The 16781-nt window shown below is 56.1% G+C and overlaps 2 protein-coding genes across 3 annotated transcripts in view; both read right to left on the minus strand.

Moving 5' to 3' along the window:
* FAIM2 (Fas apoptotic inhibitory molecule 2) overlaps positions 1-16781 on the minus strand; it is an 83987-nt gene that overhangs the window by 49386 nt on the left and 17820 nt on the right. The window contains exons 11-12 of one of the 2 annotated variants that reach the window (XM_038164320.1): positions 16221-16274; positions 14439-14665 (exon numbers count right to left, since the gene is read on the minus strand). The exons of the other annotated variant lie outside the window; for it this stretch is intronic. Of the exons in view, the coding sequence (XP_038020248.1) occupies positions 14516-14665; positions 16221-16274 (204 nt within the window). The 3' untranslated portion in view covers positions 14439-14515. Of the gene's footprint in view, positions 1-14438; positions 14666-16220; positions 16275-16781 lie in introns of those variants that run through there. 2 annotated transcript variants of the gene reach the window in all.
* LOC119712733 (RNA 5'-monophosphate methyltransferase-like) lies at positions 4101-8156 on the minus strand. Its single transcript, XM_038164323.1, has 2 exons — positions 7946-8156; positions 4101-5302 (listed from the first exon to the last, which is right to left on the minus strand). Exons 1-2 carry the CDS (start codon positions 8135-8137, stop codon positions 4706-4708), a joined length of 789 nt encoding a protein of 262 aa, XP_038020251.1. The 5' UTR covers positions 8138-8156; the 3' UTR covers positions 4101-4705.

A 16781-nucleotide genomic window follows, 5' to 3' on the forward strand; every position in this document is an offset into this window, starting at 1 on the left:
TTATTGGGAACAGGGCACAGCTCTGAGCCCAGGCTCCAGCTCAGCTCCTCAGGTGCTCCATCCCAAAAGCACGGTGCAATCACACAGCCAAGATTCCCCGTCAGGGAATCAAACCCATTCTGGGGATGGAAAAATGGAGGCAAAGCGGGCTGGAGGCCAGGAACAATCCCAAAGCTCAGAGCTCAGGAACCATCCCAAAGCTCAGGAACAATCCCAAAGCTCGGGAACAATCCCAAAGCTCAGAGCTTGGGAACAATCCCAAAGCTCGGGAACAATCCCAAAGCTCAGAGCTCAGGAACCATCCCAAAGCTCAGGAACAATCCCAAAGCTCAGAGCTCAGGAACCATCCCAAAGCTCAGGAACAATCCCAAAGCTCAGAGCTCAGGAACCATCCCAAAGCTTGGGAACAATCCCAAAGCTCAGAGCTCGGGAACCATCCCAAAGCTCAGGAACAATCCCAAAGCTCAGAGCTCAGGAACCATCCCAAAGCTCAGGAACAATCCCAAAGCTCAGAGCTCAGAAACCATCCCAAAGCTTGGGAACAATCCCAAAGCTCAGAGCTCGGGAACAATCCCAAAGCTCGGGAACAATCCCAAAGCTCAGAGCTCAGGAACAATCCCAAAGCTCGGGAACCATCCCAAAGCTCGGGAACAATCCCAAAGCTCGGGAACCATCCCAAAGCTCGGGAACCATCCCAAAGCTCGGGAACCATCCCAAAGCTCAGAGCTCAGGAACCATCCCAAAGCTTGGGAACAATCCCAAAGCTCAGAGCTCGGGAACAATCCCAAAGCTCAGGAACAATCCCAAAGCTCAGAGCTCAGGAACAATCCCAAAGCTCAGAGCTCAGGAACAATCCCAAAGCTCAGAGCTCGGGAACAATCCCAAAGCTCGGGAACAATCCCAAAGCTCGGAGCTCGGGAACAATCCCAAAGCTCAGGAACAATCCCAAAGCTTGGGAACAATCCCAAAGCTCAGAGCTCAGGAACCATCCCAAAGCTCGGGAACAATCCCAAAGCTCAGAGCTCGGGAACAATCCCAAAGCTCGGGAACAATCCCAAGCTCGGAGCTCGGGAGCTTCCCGAGGCACAGCCAGATGCTCCAGGGGAGCTCTGCACTCCCAGGGAAGCTCCTGCTCCCTCAGCAGCAGCAGCCACCACTGGCAGGCCCATCCTGGGATCAGGGACATCCCTCTCCTGCCCTGCTCCAGCTATCCTGAATCCTACCAGGGTGACCAAGCCCAGGGGTCCCTCAAGGAAACTGAGTCAGGTTGTCCAGAGCAGCTGGGGCTGCCCCTGGGTCCCTGGAAGTGTCCGGGGCCAGGCTGGATGGGGCTTGGAGCAGCCTGGGACAGTGGGAGGTGTCCCTGCCATGGCAGGGGTGGGTTGGGAATATTAGAGTCTCTTCCCAGGCAAATCCTTCCCTGAGTCCAGGACCTCCCTCTCTCCATGACCATTCGTCCTCCACGAGGAACCACCACAGAACTCTGCTGGAAACCACCTCAGGAAAACTGGGAACACCTTTTAGAGATATGGGAAATGCAGAGTGTTAAAAACAGAATTCTCCAGATCCTTACTGCAGCTGGGATCCACGGGATCTCCTCCAGGCTCTGCCATCGCTGTATCCCAGAGCTGTCCCCACCTCTCCAGTCCCAACATCTTCCTGGGCAGCAGGAGCACGGAGCTGAAAGGAAAATGGAAGTGATCTTTCCTCCTCTTTGCTGAAGGACTGACTGACTCCATGCCGAGCTCTGCAGGATCCCGGGATCACAGAACCGTGGAATTGTTCAGGTTGGAAAAGCCCTCAGAGATGATTGAGTCCAACCATCAACACAGCACCGCCTTGGTCATCCCTGACCATGTCCCCAGGTGCCACAGCCACTTTTCTTGGACATTCCCAGGGATGGGAACTTCCCACTGCCCTGGGCAGCCCCTTCCAGTGCTTTACAACCCTTTCCAGGAAGGAATTTTCTCAATATCCAACCCAAACTTCCCCTGGTACAACTTGAGGCCGTTTTCCCCTTGCTCCCTGGTAGCAGATCCCAAATCCCCCCCGGCTCCACCAGGGCTCTGTCAGGGAATTCAGGAGAGGGAGAGGGTCCCCCACTAAGCCTCCTTTTCTCCAGGCTGAGCACGGGGACTTGTTCTGACCACTCCGAGCTGCATTTGTGGCAGAACCCAAAGGATTTGGCTGTGCCAAAGCCAAGCAGAGGGAATTCTGGAGCTGGGCCACTCCTGAACCTTATCAGCAATTCCAAAGTCCAGGAATGAGAGATAAGGAACCACTGTGCAGTTACAGACACAGCGGGCATGGACAGCACGGAAAAGCTGGAAAAATAGGAATTATCGACTCCATAAAAATAAAATAGGAACTATCAACTCCAACCCACACTCCTCCCTCAAAGAGCAGCCCAGGAGGATTCCCCTGGTGGGATTCCCAGTAAATAAGGAACATGAACCAGGGTCTCTCTGAAGGAAAAGATCCTTCCAGCCAGGTGCAGGAACAACAATTTGGGAGGCACCTTCCTAGCAACTCTTCCGAGAATTTTTCACTGGGAAGCGTGAAAATCCCCAAAGGAAAAAGAAAGGCAGAAATTCTTTCCCCCTTTAACCGGGAGCAGGGACGGGGCTGGGCTTAGTTCAGAAACGTTTCAAAGGTGAAAGAAAACAGCACCAAATATTGACACAAGGGAAGCGAAACATTCCAGGGGGGAAGGGCGTGGGATGCATGATCCTCCAGTGCCCCCAGCAGCACGGCTGGGAAAGAGCAGCTGAGCAGGAGCAAAGGGAGCAAAGCACGCTGAGAGACAGCCCTGAGCTTCCCCACAGCTCCTGCAATGTCACCGAGCTGCTCCGTTCCCAAAGGGATTCGTGTGCTGGAGGAGCTGCAGGATCCCTGGGGAAGTTGCATTTATGGGAAGGGCCTCAAAGTTTTCCTGCAACCCTGCTCAGCATCCTGAAACACCCGGGGTCATGGAAGGGTTTGGGTGGGAAGACCTGAAAATCCATTCCATCCCCAGGGACACCTTCCACTGTCCCAGGCTGCTCAAAGCCCCATCCAGCCTGGCCCTGGGCACTGCCAGGGACCCAGGGGCAGCCCCAGCTGCTCTGGGAAATCAATTCCAGCCCCTCCCCACCCTCCCAGGGAGGAATTCCTTCCCCCTATCCCATCTATCCCTGTCCTCTGGCAGTGGGAAGCCATTCCCCGTCTCCTGTCCCTCCATCCCTTGTCCCCAGTCTCTCTCCAGCTCCCCTGGAGCCCCTTGAGGCACCAGAAGGGGCTCCAAGGCTTCCCTTCCCTTCCCCTGACAGATCCACACATTTGCTTTCCCCCTACACTCTCCCTGCAGGAGGAAACAAGGAATTCCCAGTAAGGACAAATTCATCCAGGTGTTCCCCTGTCCCTGCTCAGCTGGGCAGGAGCAGCGACACACGAGCACCACCTCCTGGAGGTGACACCTCCTTCCCTCTGGAATGGAGCTCACCTGGAGCAAGGCTCGAGACAGCCCTGGGCTTCCTTCACTCCCACTGCAGCAAGGAAAAGTGGAAGCACAACAGAATTACCAGCTCAGCTCCCCGGCACCCCCCAGCTGCTGCAAGGGATGGGAAGAAAAGCAGGATTAAAAACCCCAACACAGAATTTAGGATAAAATTCAGTGGTTTTTATTCCAAGGACATCATTCCCAAAAGCACTCACCGTTAGGGATGAACCCCTGTCCTGGGAGAGCTGAGCCAGGGCTGCTGGGTCCAGGGAGGGGATGGTCCTGCAGGTGCCTCACCCCAGTCCTGGGGAGTTTTGGGTGCATTTTGGGAAAAGATTCCTCATCCAGAGGGTGTTGGGCACTGGAACAACTGTCCAGGGAATGGCGACAGCCCCAAGAAGCCAGAGCTCAGGGTGCTGGGATTTTGGGATCAGTGGGATTTTGGGGTTGTCCTGGGCCAGGAGTTGGAGTTGGTCCCTTCCAACTCAGGGTACTCCATGACTCTGCCATCCTTGTGGGTCCCTTTCAACTCTGATTCTTCCATAATTCTGGAGGTCAGGGAGTGCTTGGACAACACTCTCAGGCACTGGGTGGGATTTTGGGATGTCCTGTGCGGGGCCAGGAGTTGGAGTTGATGATTCAGGCGGGTCCCTTCCAGCTCTGGATCTTCCATGACTCCAAGATCCTCACAGGTCCCTTCCAGCTCTGGATATTCCACGATTCTGGAGGTCTGGCAATGTCCGGACAACTTGGGCATCAGGATTTTGGGATTAGTGGGATTTTTTTGGGATGTCGTGTGCTGGGCCAGGAGCTGGACTCAAGGATCCTTGTGAGGCCATTCCAGTCAGGACATTCTACATTCCCTAGGACATGTTCCCTGGTATTCAGGAACGGCAGCACTGTCCCGGCAGGGTGGGATTCAGGTGGGATCAATAATTCACCTTTGCTGGGCCAGGTGAGGCCACACCTGGATCCAGGGCAGGCCTCTGAGGGACTGGTATTCCAGGGAATATTCTTGATACACACGGAAAGCACACGTAGGAGCCTGGATTCCAGGAGCACCTGCTTGAACAACCTCCCACCCCACAAAACTGGTTGAAAAAATCAGTCACAGACATTCCTTGTCCTGGATTCTCACGGGAAGCCAGGGCCTGGTCCCAACGGGGATTTAGGAACTCCCAGCTCTGCCTCCTTGCCCGTGAACCCGCGGCTGTGCGAGGCCGCCGCTCAGCCGGAGCCCTCAGGCCGGGCAGCGGTGGATTTGAAGAGCAGCAGGCTCCTGTCCCAGGAGGTGCTCCCGAAGGAGCAGACGAGCTCCATGGCACACTGCTGGGTCAGGATGCGCGTGACGCTCTCGGCCATGTCCCCGTTGATCCGCAGCGAGCGGAAGTGCTCGAAGTCGCCGCGGCCCAGCCTGCGGAGCCGGCGCGCGGCCGCCCGGTAGCACCTCCAGGGCTGGGGCTCCACCAGCAGGAAGGTGCACAGCGAGGCCAGCAGGGCCAGGAACTCCAGCAGGCCCCCGTCGCCGTGGTTCAGGTGGATCCACATGGTCACGGACATGCAGAAGCCGATGTCGAAGGAGGAGCGGCCGAAGCGCTCCAGGTAGGAGCTCAGGAAGGGCTCCCTGGCCCCCGAGTCCATGATGTCCAGGCTGGCGAAGGAGATGGAAGCAGGGAAGGGGCTGCTCTGCTGGGCCCTCCGGATCAGCTCGGGATCGATGTCGCAGCACAGCAGCTTCAGCTCCTTCCCGGCCCCCGGCGGCTCCGGGCTGGAACTGCTGTCCTGGAGCCCCAGCAGGTGCTGGTACAGAGCCACGCTGAGCTCCTGCAGGAGGAAAACAGGGATTCAGGGAGACCTCCCCACAGCTTCCTCACGGGTGCCCAGAGGAAAACCTGACCAAGACGTGTCCTGGGAGCCCTGAGCACGTGGAGTGGATCCCCCACGTGGCAGCAGCTCTCTGGCCACAGAGAGAGGCACAGCTTTCCCAGGCGTGGTTCTGGGAAAGCCTGGGAGAAGCTCAGAGGGAAGAACGAGAAACCATTCCCATCTTCACTTGCTGCACCTGGTGTTGCGAACGTGTGGAATGCTGGGGAGATCTGTTTATCAAAGAGTGGTTTCTTCATTAACCAGTGCTGATGGTGTTTTGATTAGAGGGCCAATTAGGTCCACCCGTAGCAAACCAGGGAATAAAAAAGCAATGGGTTTCTTAATAAAGGAATGGCTCAACCTTCTGCAAATGCATGGGGTCTGTGTAACTGTCCTAGGGTGACGTTATGATGCTTGTATCCCCATTTGTGTGTTCTGTTTGTGCTGGATATTATGTTCTGTGCCTTCAAGACTGGCTCTGAAGAGTGAATGTTTTGTTTTGGGTTTTGTTATCAGCCTGCTCCCCCACGGCTGGCGGGACACAGAGACAGGGTGTGCATAGTGCGGCTTTTGCTTTTTGCTGGGCTTTTTGCTTTGCTCTTGCTCTGGCTTCTGCTTGCTCCTGCTTCGCTCTTGCTTTTGCTTTTGCTTCTGCTCATTAGCTAGTTTAGCTAAGCAGTCCAATTTTTTTCCCCTGGACTGTTTTTTTTCCTTTTTCCTTTTTTTTTCTTTTTCCTTTTTTTTTCTTTTTCCCTTTTTTTTTCCTCCCCTTTTTGGAACTACTTGAACCTGCTCCGGACTGGGACCTGGAAACACCGAGAGCTTGCACCTCGTGGCTTGCAGCAGCCATCCCCAGCGCCGGAGGGACTGACAACAGAGCAACCACCCCCCAAGAGAGACTTTCTGAACTTGTCATCCTTTTCAGAGTGGTGAAGGAGTGTTATCACCCGGTATTGTTCATTCTGTGTGCTGGGGGTGCTGTGCCTGTTAAATAAACAGGTTCTTTCCACTTCTCTCCGAGGAATCCTTCCCGAACCGGTTGGAGGGAGGGGCTGTGTGGGTTTGCTTTCTGGAGGGGCCTCCTTTTGCAGGTTTTCTCCCAAATTTGCCCTAAACTAGGACAGTAACTTACCACAGTTATTACTACAGGGACCCCCCTGCGCTGACACCCCCACAGCGAGGGCCGGCCCCAAAAACCAGGGAATCACGGAATGCTCCGGGCTGGAGGAACCCAGCTCGTCCCCCTCCACCCCTGCCAAGGGACACCTTCCACAAGAGCAGGTGGCTCCAAGCCCCTGGAATGTCCAGGTCCCCAGCCTGGAATCTCCTTCCACAGCGCACACTGGTGGGAAGTGAATTAATCCTCAATTAAAGGAGATCCCATGGAGCTCCTGGAGCCACGGGCCCAGCACAGGCTGGGAATGTCCTCTGGTGGTGACAGGTGCCTCTCACTGACCTGCTCCACTAGTTCACCTGGAATGGCATCTGGAATTGTCCCTTTGGTAGTGCCTCAGGGGAATTCCAAACCCCAGCAACAGCAGCACTGTCCCGGCAGGGTGGGATCAATAATTGCCCTTTGCTGGGCCAGGTGAGGCCACACCTGGATCCAGGGCAGGCTGGAATGTGTGTGGAGCTGGGAATGGAGCTGGGAAAGGGCTGGGGCACCAGTCAGAGCTGGAAATCCCTGGGGGAGCTGGGGGTCTCACGGGGGACCTCCTCGCTCCCCAACCTGGACAGGAGGTGGAGCAGAAGGGGTCGGGATCTGCTCCCAGGAACAGACTGAGAGGAAGCAGAGCCCAGGGGAGGTTTAGGTTCGATTTTAGGGAAAATTCCTCATGGAAAGGGCTGTCCAGGGCAGGGGAGGAGTCCCCATTCCCAGAGGGAATTAACAGACTCAGGAAAATGTTTCCTCCCAGTCTGCCCCACTCCTCCCAGCATCCCACGGAGGTGACTGTCCCACTGTTCCCAGCCCTCCCTCGCACACGCTGGGCACTGCCTGCCCCGGTGCTCCCCATCTCTCCCAGCGCTCCCCAGCAGTGTCCCCCTGCCGTTCCCATCTGCCTCCCTCGGTTCCTCCATCCCCCGCAGCCCCCTGCCTTTCCCTGGCATTCCCAGTCTGTCCCACTGCCCTCCTCCCTCGCTCCCCACCAGCGTTCCCAGTCTGCAGCACCCCAGAGCAGCGCCCATCCCCAGCCTTTTCCATGGGCTGGATTGTCCCCCGGTGCCCCCCAGTGCCTCCCCAGCGTGTCCCAGTGTCCCCAGTACCAGGGCACTGCCAGTCTGCCCAGCGTCCCCAGTGTCCCCAGTACCAGGGCACTGCCAGTCTGCCCAGCGTCCCCAGTACCAGGGCACTGCCAGTCTGCCCAGCGTCCCCAGTGTCCCCAGTACCAGGGCACTGCCAGTCTGCCCAGCGTCCCCAGTACCAGGGCACTGCCAGTCTGCCCAGCGTCCCCACCAGTGCCTCACAGTATTCCCCAGTACCCCACACCCGTCTGTACCGGCGTCCCCCAGGACCCCACGCCAGGGCTTCCCAGTCTGCCCCAGTGCCCCCAACACCCCAAACTGGTGCCTCCCCAGCCCGCCTGCGTGCGGCCCCCTCACCCCGGAGTTGCAGCCCACATCGAGCCCGAGGAGCGGGCGGGTGGCCGCGGGGAAGAGGCTGCGCAGGAGCCCTCGGGGCAGGAGGCTGATGCGCGCCTCGGGCGGGTGGAAGCGGGAATAATTCGGGAAGTTTCCGTAGGGAGCCGCGCCGGGCTCGGCGCCGCGGCTGCCCCGGCTGATGGGCGCCGACATCTTGGAGCTGCTCCCTGCGCCGGGCGGGAACCGCAACTGGGAAGAAACGTTCCGGGGCAGAAATGAACAGCAACTGGTGAGAAACGTTCCGGGGCAGAAATCTCCGGAGCAGGGACAGGGGACAGGGGACAGCGCCGCCAGGGCTGCCACAGCCCGTTGGGGGAGAAAAGAAGAGATTTTGTGTAAAGAATCCTGTCTGGGCCTGCCAGGGAGGGACGGCGCCGACCCCCCCCGTGTGTCACCTTTGAAAGCTCCCCCCGCGTTGCCATGGCGACGCCGCGGCCCAGCGCGGCCCAGGCCTCGGCGGGGTTCGGCGATTGAATCACACGGACAAGTTCATTAAGTAATATCAAAATCTTGTTTTATCACATAAAACGTATGGATTTTGTTCAAATAAATATCGTATAAATGCTACCTGTATCAGCGATATTGAAATAATATTTGAAAAATATTAACCGATGTTACAAAATAAATACTGTATAAATGCTATACACATCAATAACAAATAAAAGTTGTTTAAATCACAATGAAACACATGATTGCGCTGGGGGTGCCCAGGACCCCACAGGCTGGTTTTAAAGCAGAAGAAAATGAAAGTTCCCCGTTAAAGGGGGGTTTAAGAGGAGGTGAGGAGCAGGTTAAGGGCCCTGGCACAGGCTCGGGGCTGGCCCAGCAAGCTGCGTTTCATTTGCTGCTGGTTTCAAGCACAGCGTGAAGAGCAGAGGGCGCCTGGAGCTCACAAATGCAGGTGAAAGGCTCCTGCTCCCTGCATCGGCCCTTCTGTGCTTTCACGGGACCACGGACTGGTTTGGGTGGGAAGGGACCTTAAAATCCATCCCATCCCATCCCCCCATCCCATCCCATCCCATCCCATCCCATCCCATCCCATCCCATCCCATCCCATCCCATCCCATCCCATCCCATCCCATCCCATCCCATCCCATCCCATCCCATCCCATCCCATCCCATCCCATCTGTCCCATCCCATCCCATCCCATCCCATCCCATCCCGTCCCGTCCCGTCCCGTCCCGTCCCGTCCCGTCCCGTCCCGTCCCATCCCATCCCATCCCTGCCATGGCAGGGACACCTCCCTCTGTGCCAGGCTGCTCCCAGCCCTGTCCAGCCTGGGCCTGGGCACTGCCAGGGATCCAGGGGCAGCCCCAGCTGCTCTGGGAAATCCATCCCAGCCCCTCCCCACCCTCCCAGCCAGGAATTCCTTCCCAATCTCCATCCCTGCCCTCTGCAGTGGGAGCCATTCCCTGTGGCCTGTCCCTCCATCCCTTGTCCCCAGCCCCTCTGCAGCTCTCCTGGAGCCCCTCCAGGCCCTGGCAGGGCTCTGAGCTCTCCCTGCAGTGAGGGGAGCACCCCCAGCTCTCCCAGCCTGGCTCCAGAGGGGCTCCAGCCCTGGAGCAGCTCCGTGGCTGCTCTGGGCTCTCTCCAGCAGCTCCTCACCCTCCCTCTGTGCGACCCCTGAGCACAAAAGAAAGGCAGAAAAAGGTGCAAAAACCAAATGCAATTTCCCCCCTTCTCCAGGCAATGGAGTTCAGGGGGTTGAAGTCTCCTCTGACTCTCTCTGGCTGGATTTAGGAACCCCAAATTCCTGTTTTCAACAGGCAGGGGAAGCAGCTCCATCCCTTCCCCTCCATCCTTCCTTTGATGGTTCCGGTCTGATTAATCAACATTTTTGCCCGAGCATCCAAAAGCCAAGTGCTGAAATTTGGTGGAACAATCAGCCTTTATCATGTCTGTGGTAATTTCAGGGAGCATTGATGACGCCTCATCCAACTGCTCCTGGACACCTCATTATTTGTGTGGGAGTAATCCACTTCAGTCCCTAAAAAATGCAGGGAAATCCCTCCTGGCTCTTCAGCATCACTTCCCAGGAACCATCTTTCCCACATTTTGGGTTTGACTCCTTCCCAAAAGCACAAACTGCTTTTGAGAAGGGTCCAATCCCTGCTGCCTTGGGATTTCTGTCCTGGGCAATCATCCCTGCAGAGCTGAGGGAGTGAGATGGGAGTTTCCCTCTCCCAGTGCAGCTTGCAGTTTACTTCTCCCAGATGGGAGTTTACCTCTCATTTTGTGCGGCGATTTGTCCCTGGTGGAATCTTTTCCCTCCATTTACTCTTGGGAAAGCTCCAATTTTCAGCACTGCAGAAAATTCCCTTGGAGCTGGAGCCCTCCCACAGCTTTTCACTGAATTTTGAATCCTGTGCTCACATAAAGGGAAAGGGAACAAATCCCTCATTCCAGGAGCCTTTGGCCCTCGGTTCTCAGCTATTCCTCCCCATGCCACCAGCTCCAGATCCATGTGCTTTAATTGCTCCGTGTGGGATGTTTTCCTTACTCAGAACCGGGGCAGAGGTGACTCGGGCCCCGTTAAACCTCTGAGCCATGCCAGGATCTTGTTGACTTTTGAAGGGATGAAGCAGCACCTGCACAACCAGAGCAGGAGCAGGCACAGGGACAGTTTTGCAACCATTTATTAGCAATAGTCAGAGAAGATACAAAATTCTATTTACAGTGAAATCATAGGAACAAACCTCTCCAAAGGATTGGGATTTGGAGCTGGAAGAGGACTTGGGGCGAAGCACACGGGAGGAGGGGGAGCAGCCCTCCACATCCCACCCCAAATCCTGCATTCCTCAGCCTCCTGGACAGTGCTCAGCATCCATCAGGGCTGGCTGGGGTGGGATCAGTGTGGAAAAGGGACCAGGACGTGTGCAAGGGACGCGGGGGGGTAGAAGTCCCCGCCAGCCAGGTGCCTGGAGCGGGGTCATGCCAGGTTTTCCAACAGGAGCAGAAAAGCTAGGCTGCAGGGGCAGAAAAACCAGGATACAACAGCAGAAAGCCAGGATACATCAGCAGAAAAGCCAGGATATATCAGCAGAAAGCCAGGATACATCAGCAGAAAGCCAGGACGCAGCAGCAGCAAAGTTACTCCACACCAGAAGGAAAAAAAGAACAATTCCAGAGGGGGCTGCAGGTCCGCGTGCTCCTCCCCAGTTCCCAGCAGGGCATTTCGGAGGAGTTCTGGGACTATTTCAGAGCCAGAGCTCATCGTGGAGCTCCACACTCCTCCCTCCAAGCCTGGAAAGCACAAATCCCTACAGGAAACGACTGCGAGCAAGGAAAGGCTGCCCAGCCAGTCTGCTGAGGGCCGGGAAATTCCCTCTTGAAACTCTAATTCCATCCACTTTTAGGGTGCCTCCCGTGCAATTCCCAGTCCTGCCTGCTCAGCAATCCAAGGGTTTGCTTCTCCCCAGCAGGAACCAGCAGGGCATGAACTTCCTGCTGGCATCACCTCATGCTGTCCTTCATCCCAAAATAAATTTGGATTTGGTTGGGGTTTTTTTGGTCTGGTTGGGGATTTTTTGTGTCTGACTGGGGTTTTTTTGATCTGGTTGAGATTTGTTGGTCTGGTTGGGGTATTTTTATGTCTGACTGGGGTCTTTTTTTTTTCTGGTTGGGTGTTTTTTTGATCTGGATAAGATTTTTTTGCTCTGGTTGGGGATTTTTTGGTCCGGTCAGAGATTTTTTGGTCTGGTTGTGGGGTTTTTGTCTGACTGGGTTTTTTGTCTGACTGGGGTTTTTTTGATCTGGTTGAGACTTTTTGATCTGGTTGTGGGTTTTTTTTTGTGTCTGACTGGGGTTTTTTTGATCTGGTTGAGATTTTTTTGGCTCTGGTTGGGGTTTTTTGTGCCTGACTGGGGGTAATTTTTTGATCTGGTTGAGATTTTTTGGTCTGGTTGAGATTTTTTGGTCTGGTTGTGGGTTTTTTTGTGTCTGACTGGGTTTTTTTTTGGTCTGGCTGGGGTTTTTTTTGATCTGGATGAGAATTTTTTGGCTCTCGTTGGGGTTTTTTGTGTCTGACTGGGTTTTTTTTGATCTGGTTGAGATTTTTTGGTCTGGTTGAGATTTTTTGGTCTGGTTGTGGGTTTTTTTGTGTCTGACTGGGGTTTTTCTGGTCTGGCTGGGGGTTTTTTTGATCTGGATGAGAATTTTTTGGCTCTGGTTGGGGTTTTTTGTGTCTGACTGGGGTTTTTTGGTCTGGTTGAGATTTTTTGGTCTGGTTGTGGGTTTTTTTGTGTCTGACTGGGTTTTTTTTTGATCTGGATGAGAATTTTTTGGTTCTGGTTGAGTTTTTTTGTGTCTGACTGGGGTTTTTTTGATCTGGTTGAGATTTTTTGGCTCTGATTGGCGTTTTTTGTGCCTGACTGGGGGTAATTTTTTTATCTGGTTGAGATTTTTTGGTCTGATTGAGATTTTTTGGTCTGGTTGTGGGTTTTTTTGTGTCTGACTGGGGTTTTTTTTGGTCTGGCTGGGTTTTTTTTTGATCTGGTTGAGATTTTTTGGCTCTGGTTGGGGTTTTTTGTGTCTGACTGGGGTTTTTTGGTCTGGCTGGGGGTTTTTTTGATCTGGATGAGAATTTTTTGTCTCTGGTTGGGGTTTTTTGTGCCTGACTGGGGTTTTTTGGTCTGGTTGAGATTTTTTGGTCTGGTTATGGGGTTTTTTTGTGTCTGACTGGGGTTTTTTTGATCTGGTTGAGATTTTTTGGCTCTGATTGGCGTTTTTTGTGTCTGACTGGGGTTTTTTTTGATCTGGTTGAAATTTTTGGTCTAGTTGTGGGTTTTTTTGTGTCTGACTGGGTTTTTTTGGTCTGGCTGGGGGTTTTTTGATCTGGATGAGATTTTTTTGTGTCTGACTGGGGTTTTTTGGTCTGGCTGAGGGTTATTGATCTGGATGAGATTTTGATGGGGTTTTTTTGTGTCTGACTGGGGTTTTTTGATCTGGCTGAGGGTTTTTTGGTCTGGTTGGGGTTTTTTTGATCTGGCTGAGGGTTTTTTGGTCTGGTTGGGGTTTTTTTGGGGGTGTTTTAGAAGGAAGGAAGCTAAGAGGAAAGCATCATTTCCACTCATCGCTGCAGCCGCGGAGGGGCCGGAGCGTTTCCATTCCCTGCACAGTAACTTTCCCTGGACACGTGTGGCAGGAGGACAGGACATGTGCAGGGTAAAACCCAGGGCAGAAGGAGCAGGAACGTTCCAGCGTTCTGGCAGAGCCTCTCTGCAGCAGGAATTGCTGCAGGCAGCTCCCTGACGCACTTGCCGGCATTCCCAGCGAGATGGGAGATACCAGGTCCTATCTGCAGGAGGGATCACTCTTGGAATGAGAGCAAAAGGCTCCTTATCTCCCTGGGGAGCTTTACGGCCCCAGATCAGCCAGCTGAGCCCCAAACAGGGAATGTGAGCGGGGCCTCGGTGGAAAGTTACCTGAGCACATCCAGAGCCCGCGCCGCCGTTCCCGTTCGGGAGAGGAGAAATGGAAAACAGCCAGGGAGAGGGAACATTGCTGCTCCAATGGCCTCAGTCCCTGGAAATAACCCCTTAGGAACGCTAACTTGGAGCAACCAAGACAGTTCTGTGAGGGTGTCAGAGCCTCGGGGTGGGTTACAGGATCCCAGCCCATTTCCCACAGGCAATGGCATTTCCCAGCATGGAAACTCAGCCTCCTCCATCTCTTCTCTGCCATTTCCTGGCAATGTTCCTTCCCTGGGATCCCAACCCCTCCATGAGGAGCCACGCTCCAAAGAGAACCAGCACACTCCCCTGGGTGGGACCCATGGATCTGGGAAGGGAAGGGAAGGGAAGGGAAGGGAAGGGAAGGGAAGGGAAGGGAAGGGAAGGGAAGGGAAGGGAAGGGAAGGGAAGGGAAGGGAAGGGACACTCAGCCGGATGCAAGGTATCCAGGGGAATTTTTCCTGCAGCGGCACCAGGGATGACCTCAGAGAGCTGCACGTCCTGAACAAACAGGTTCCCTGTGCCTGGAGCACTGAAATCCAGCTACGTGATCCCACACTCCACGTTTCCAACAGCAGGAGTCACCAGGAATAGCGCAGAGGCCACCGAGCTCCTATGGATTGTGGGAAACAGGGCAATGCAAGGATTCCCCAAGGCTTTTCCCTCCGCTCAGCTGCTTTTCCTGCCAGGATCTAACCAAACTCCCTGCTCTGCTGCCCTCGCTGGTGTTTTGTCACAGCACTTTTGCCCTGTGATGGGCAGGACTCCGAGGGCACCTCCAGCAGCCCCTGGGGCCAGGAAGGTCCCATCTCCTGCCCCAGCCTCTGGACTGGTTTGGGCTGGGCGGGAGCGGGGGGAGCAGAAGGGACACGACACTGAAGCCCTGCTTTGCTCTCTGGGTCACAAAGGCCTGGCAGCAAATGTACAAAGCTGCAGGAGGGGCCTGGGGCTCCTCGGTGCATTGGATGGACCAGGAAGGGAGGGACTGGGTCAGGCGGGCGGGTTTGAACCCTTTCACCTCTGCTTTTCAATTTAACCCCTCACATTTGCCAGCACAGGGAGCATCCTGCCCCGCTGCCCTCACTCCTGGCTGGAGCCAAAGAACTGCAGGAAGAAGGAGAAGATGTAGATGATGTCCAGGTAGATGTTGAGGGCTCCAAAGATGTATTCCTCGGGGCTCAGTGAGTACCGGCGGTTCCCCATCAGCATCTGCGTGTCCAGGGCCAGGAACTGGAAGGGAAGGGAGGAAACCCCGGGACAGTGACAGGGAGGTTTGGCCCAGGGAGGCAAGAAGGGCTCTAATGACAGGAGAAGTCCCCACTGCCTCCCTGGACCCGGGTGCAGCCCCTTTTCATGCGCCGTAGCCACAATTTAAAAGCTCAGAACAAGGCACTGAACGAGCCGCAACTTTCCCCTTCCCTTATTTCCCTCCTGACAATCAAACCCCAAGTGCAGCTCCCACTCCAGGCCCTCTTCCCTCAGGTTTCCTCCATCCCAAGGCCAGCTCTGGAGCCGCCCTCCCTCCTCATCCCAGAGCCCACAACTTGTTATTCCCACATTTCCCTCGGGTGGGAAACACCTGCCAGGGAACGAGGTGTGGCCTGACCCACGAGACTACGGAGCAGCACTGCCAGAAATCCCAGGTGTGACCTCAATCCACCGTTTTCTCCTCCCTCCCTTTCCTCCTCCTGCCATCCTGCTGTCCCTCATGGGTCCAGAGCTCTCCAGGGCTGCGCCATCCTCCAGAGATGCTGCTTCATCCTCCCAGAACAAATCCCAGCCGAGCTGCCCTGGCAGGGCCAGGCCGAGGCTCTGACTGATGTTTATGGGGTAATTATCAGATGTTGAAGCCTCCTTGTATTTTACAGAGGGATCCTGAGCCATGAATCAGCGCCGAGCTCCCCGCGCTCCCTCGGAGTGACTTTAATGGGTGATAAAGGCGATTGCTCAACAGCTCCGATTCCCAACATGCCCAGGGCAGCCCCGGGCTGAGCCCCGGGAGCACCGGGCAGCTCCGCAGGCAGCTGCCAGCCCAGGGCAGCCCCGGGAGCACCGGGCAGCTCCGCAGGCAGCTGCCCCGCTGGATCGCAGCGCACGGACCGGGACGCGCTCGGGAAGAGGCTCTGGGGACGAACCACCGGCAGCAAGCCAAGCCTTTCCTTGGAGGAGCTGCCCAGCTCCGGGGCTTTTCCCGCCTGTATAAACCTTCCTAATGCCTCTTAATCCCCAATCTCAGCCTTCCCTGGTTTTCTGCACCTCTGTGAGCCAAACTCATCCCAAACCTTGGCTCGCTCTCGCCCGACCAGCCCCGACTCGACCGTGCAGCCTCATCCCTGCATCCCCTCGTTCCCGGAGCTCCGCCGAGCTCAGCCCTGCCTGCTCCGCTCCAGAGGCGCCTTTGGCCGGTCCCCACGATCCCTGCAGAGCAATCCAGCCAGGACTGCTCACCCCACACGGCTCGGCACTCACACCATGCCCTGCGCCGGCACCGGCACGACCGCGGCACCTCCCGCCGGGATCGCTGCTCCGGCTCCCCCCGAGCCCCGCAGCCCTGCCCCGGCTCCCCCCGAGCCCCGCAGCCCCTGCCCCGGCTCCCCCCGAGCCCCGCAGCCCCTGCTCCGGCTCCCCCCGAGGCTCCGGGCCCTGCCCCGGCTCCTTTCCCTGCTGTCTCCTCTCCCTGCTGTCTCCTTTCCCTGCTGTCTCCTTTCCCTGCTGTCTCCTTTCCCTGCCGTCTCCTTTCCCTGGTGTCTGTTTTCCCTGCAGGATTCCAGGAGCAGCCACTCACCATGGTGAAGATCCCAGCCCCGAGCAGAGCATAGATCGCGTGGAGCCACGGGACCTGAAGGACACGGACACAGGGACAGGGACACGGGGACATGGACACAGGGACAGGGATACAGACACAGGGACAGGGACACGGGGACATGGACACAGGGACAGGGATACAGACACAGGGACAGGGACACGGGGACATGGACACGGGGACAGGGATACAGACACAGGGACAGGGACACGGGGACATGGACACGGGGACAGGGACACAGGAACATGGACACGGGGACATGGACACACGGACAGGGACACGGGGACAGGGACATGGACACAGGGACGCGGACACAGGGACACGGACACAGGCACAGGGACATGGACACGGGGACATGGACACGGGGACAGGGACACGGGGACAGGGACAGGGACACAGGGACATGGACACAGGGACAGGGATACGGGAACATGGACACAGGGACATGGACACAGGGACAGGGACACAGGGATAGGGACACGGGGACAGGGACACGGGGACAGGGACACAGGGACAGGGATAGGGACACAGGGACAGGGATAC

Source organism: Motacilla alba, chromosome 29 (genome assembly GCF_015832195.1).
Source record: "Motacilla alba alba isolate MOTALB_02 chromosome 29, Motacilla_alba_V1.0_pri, whole genome shotgun sequence".
Lineage (NCBI taxonomy): Eukaryota > Metazoa > Chordata > Aves > Passeriformes > Motacillidae > Motacilla > Motacilla alba.

Excerpts from the sequence above, each read along its gene's own strand:
- LOC119712733 (XM_038164323.1), bottom strand. The coding sequence starts at position 8,137 with ATGTCGGCGCCCATCAGCCGGGGCAGCCGCGGCGCCGAGCCCGGCGCG. Across the intron at positions 5,303-7,945 it reads ATGTGGGCTGCAACTCCGGG|GAGCTCAGCGTGGCTCTGTA; the intron begins GTGAGGGGGCCG and ends TTCCTCCTGCAG.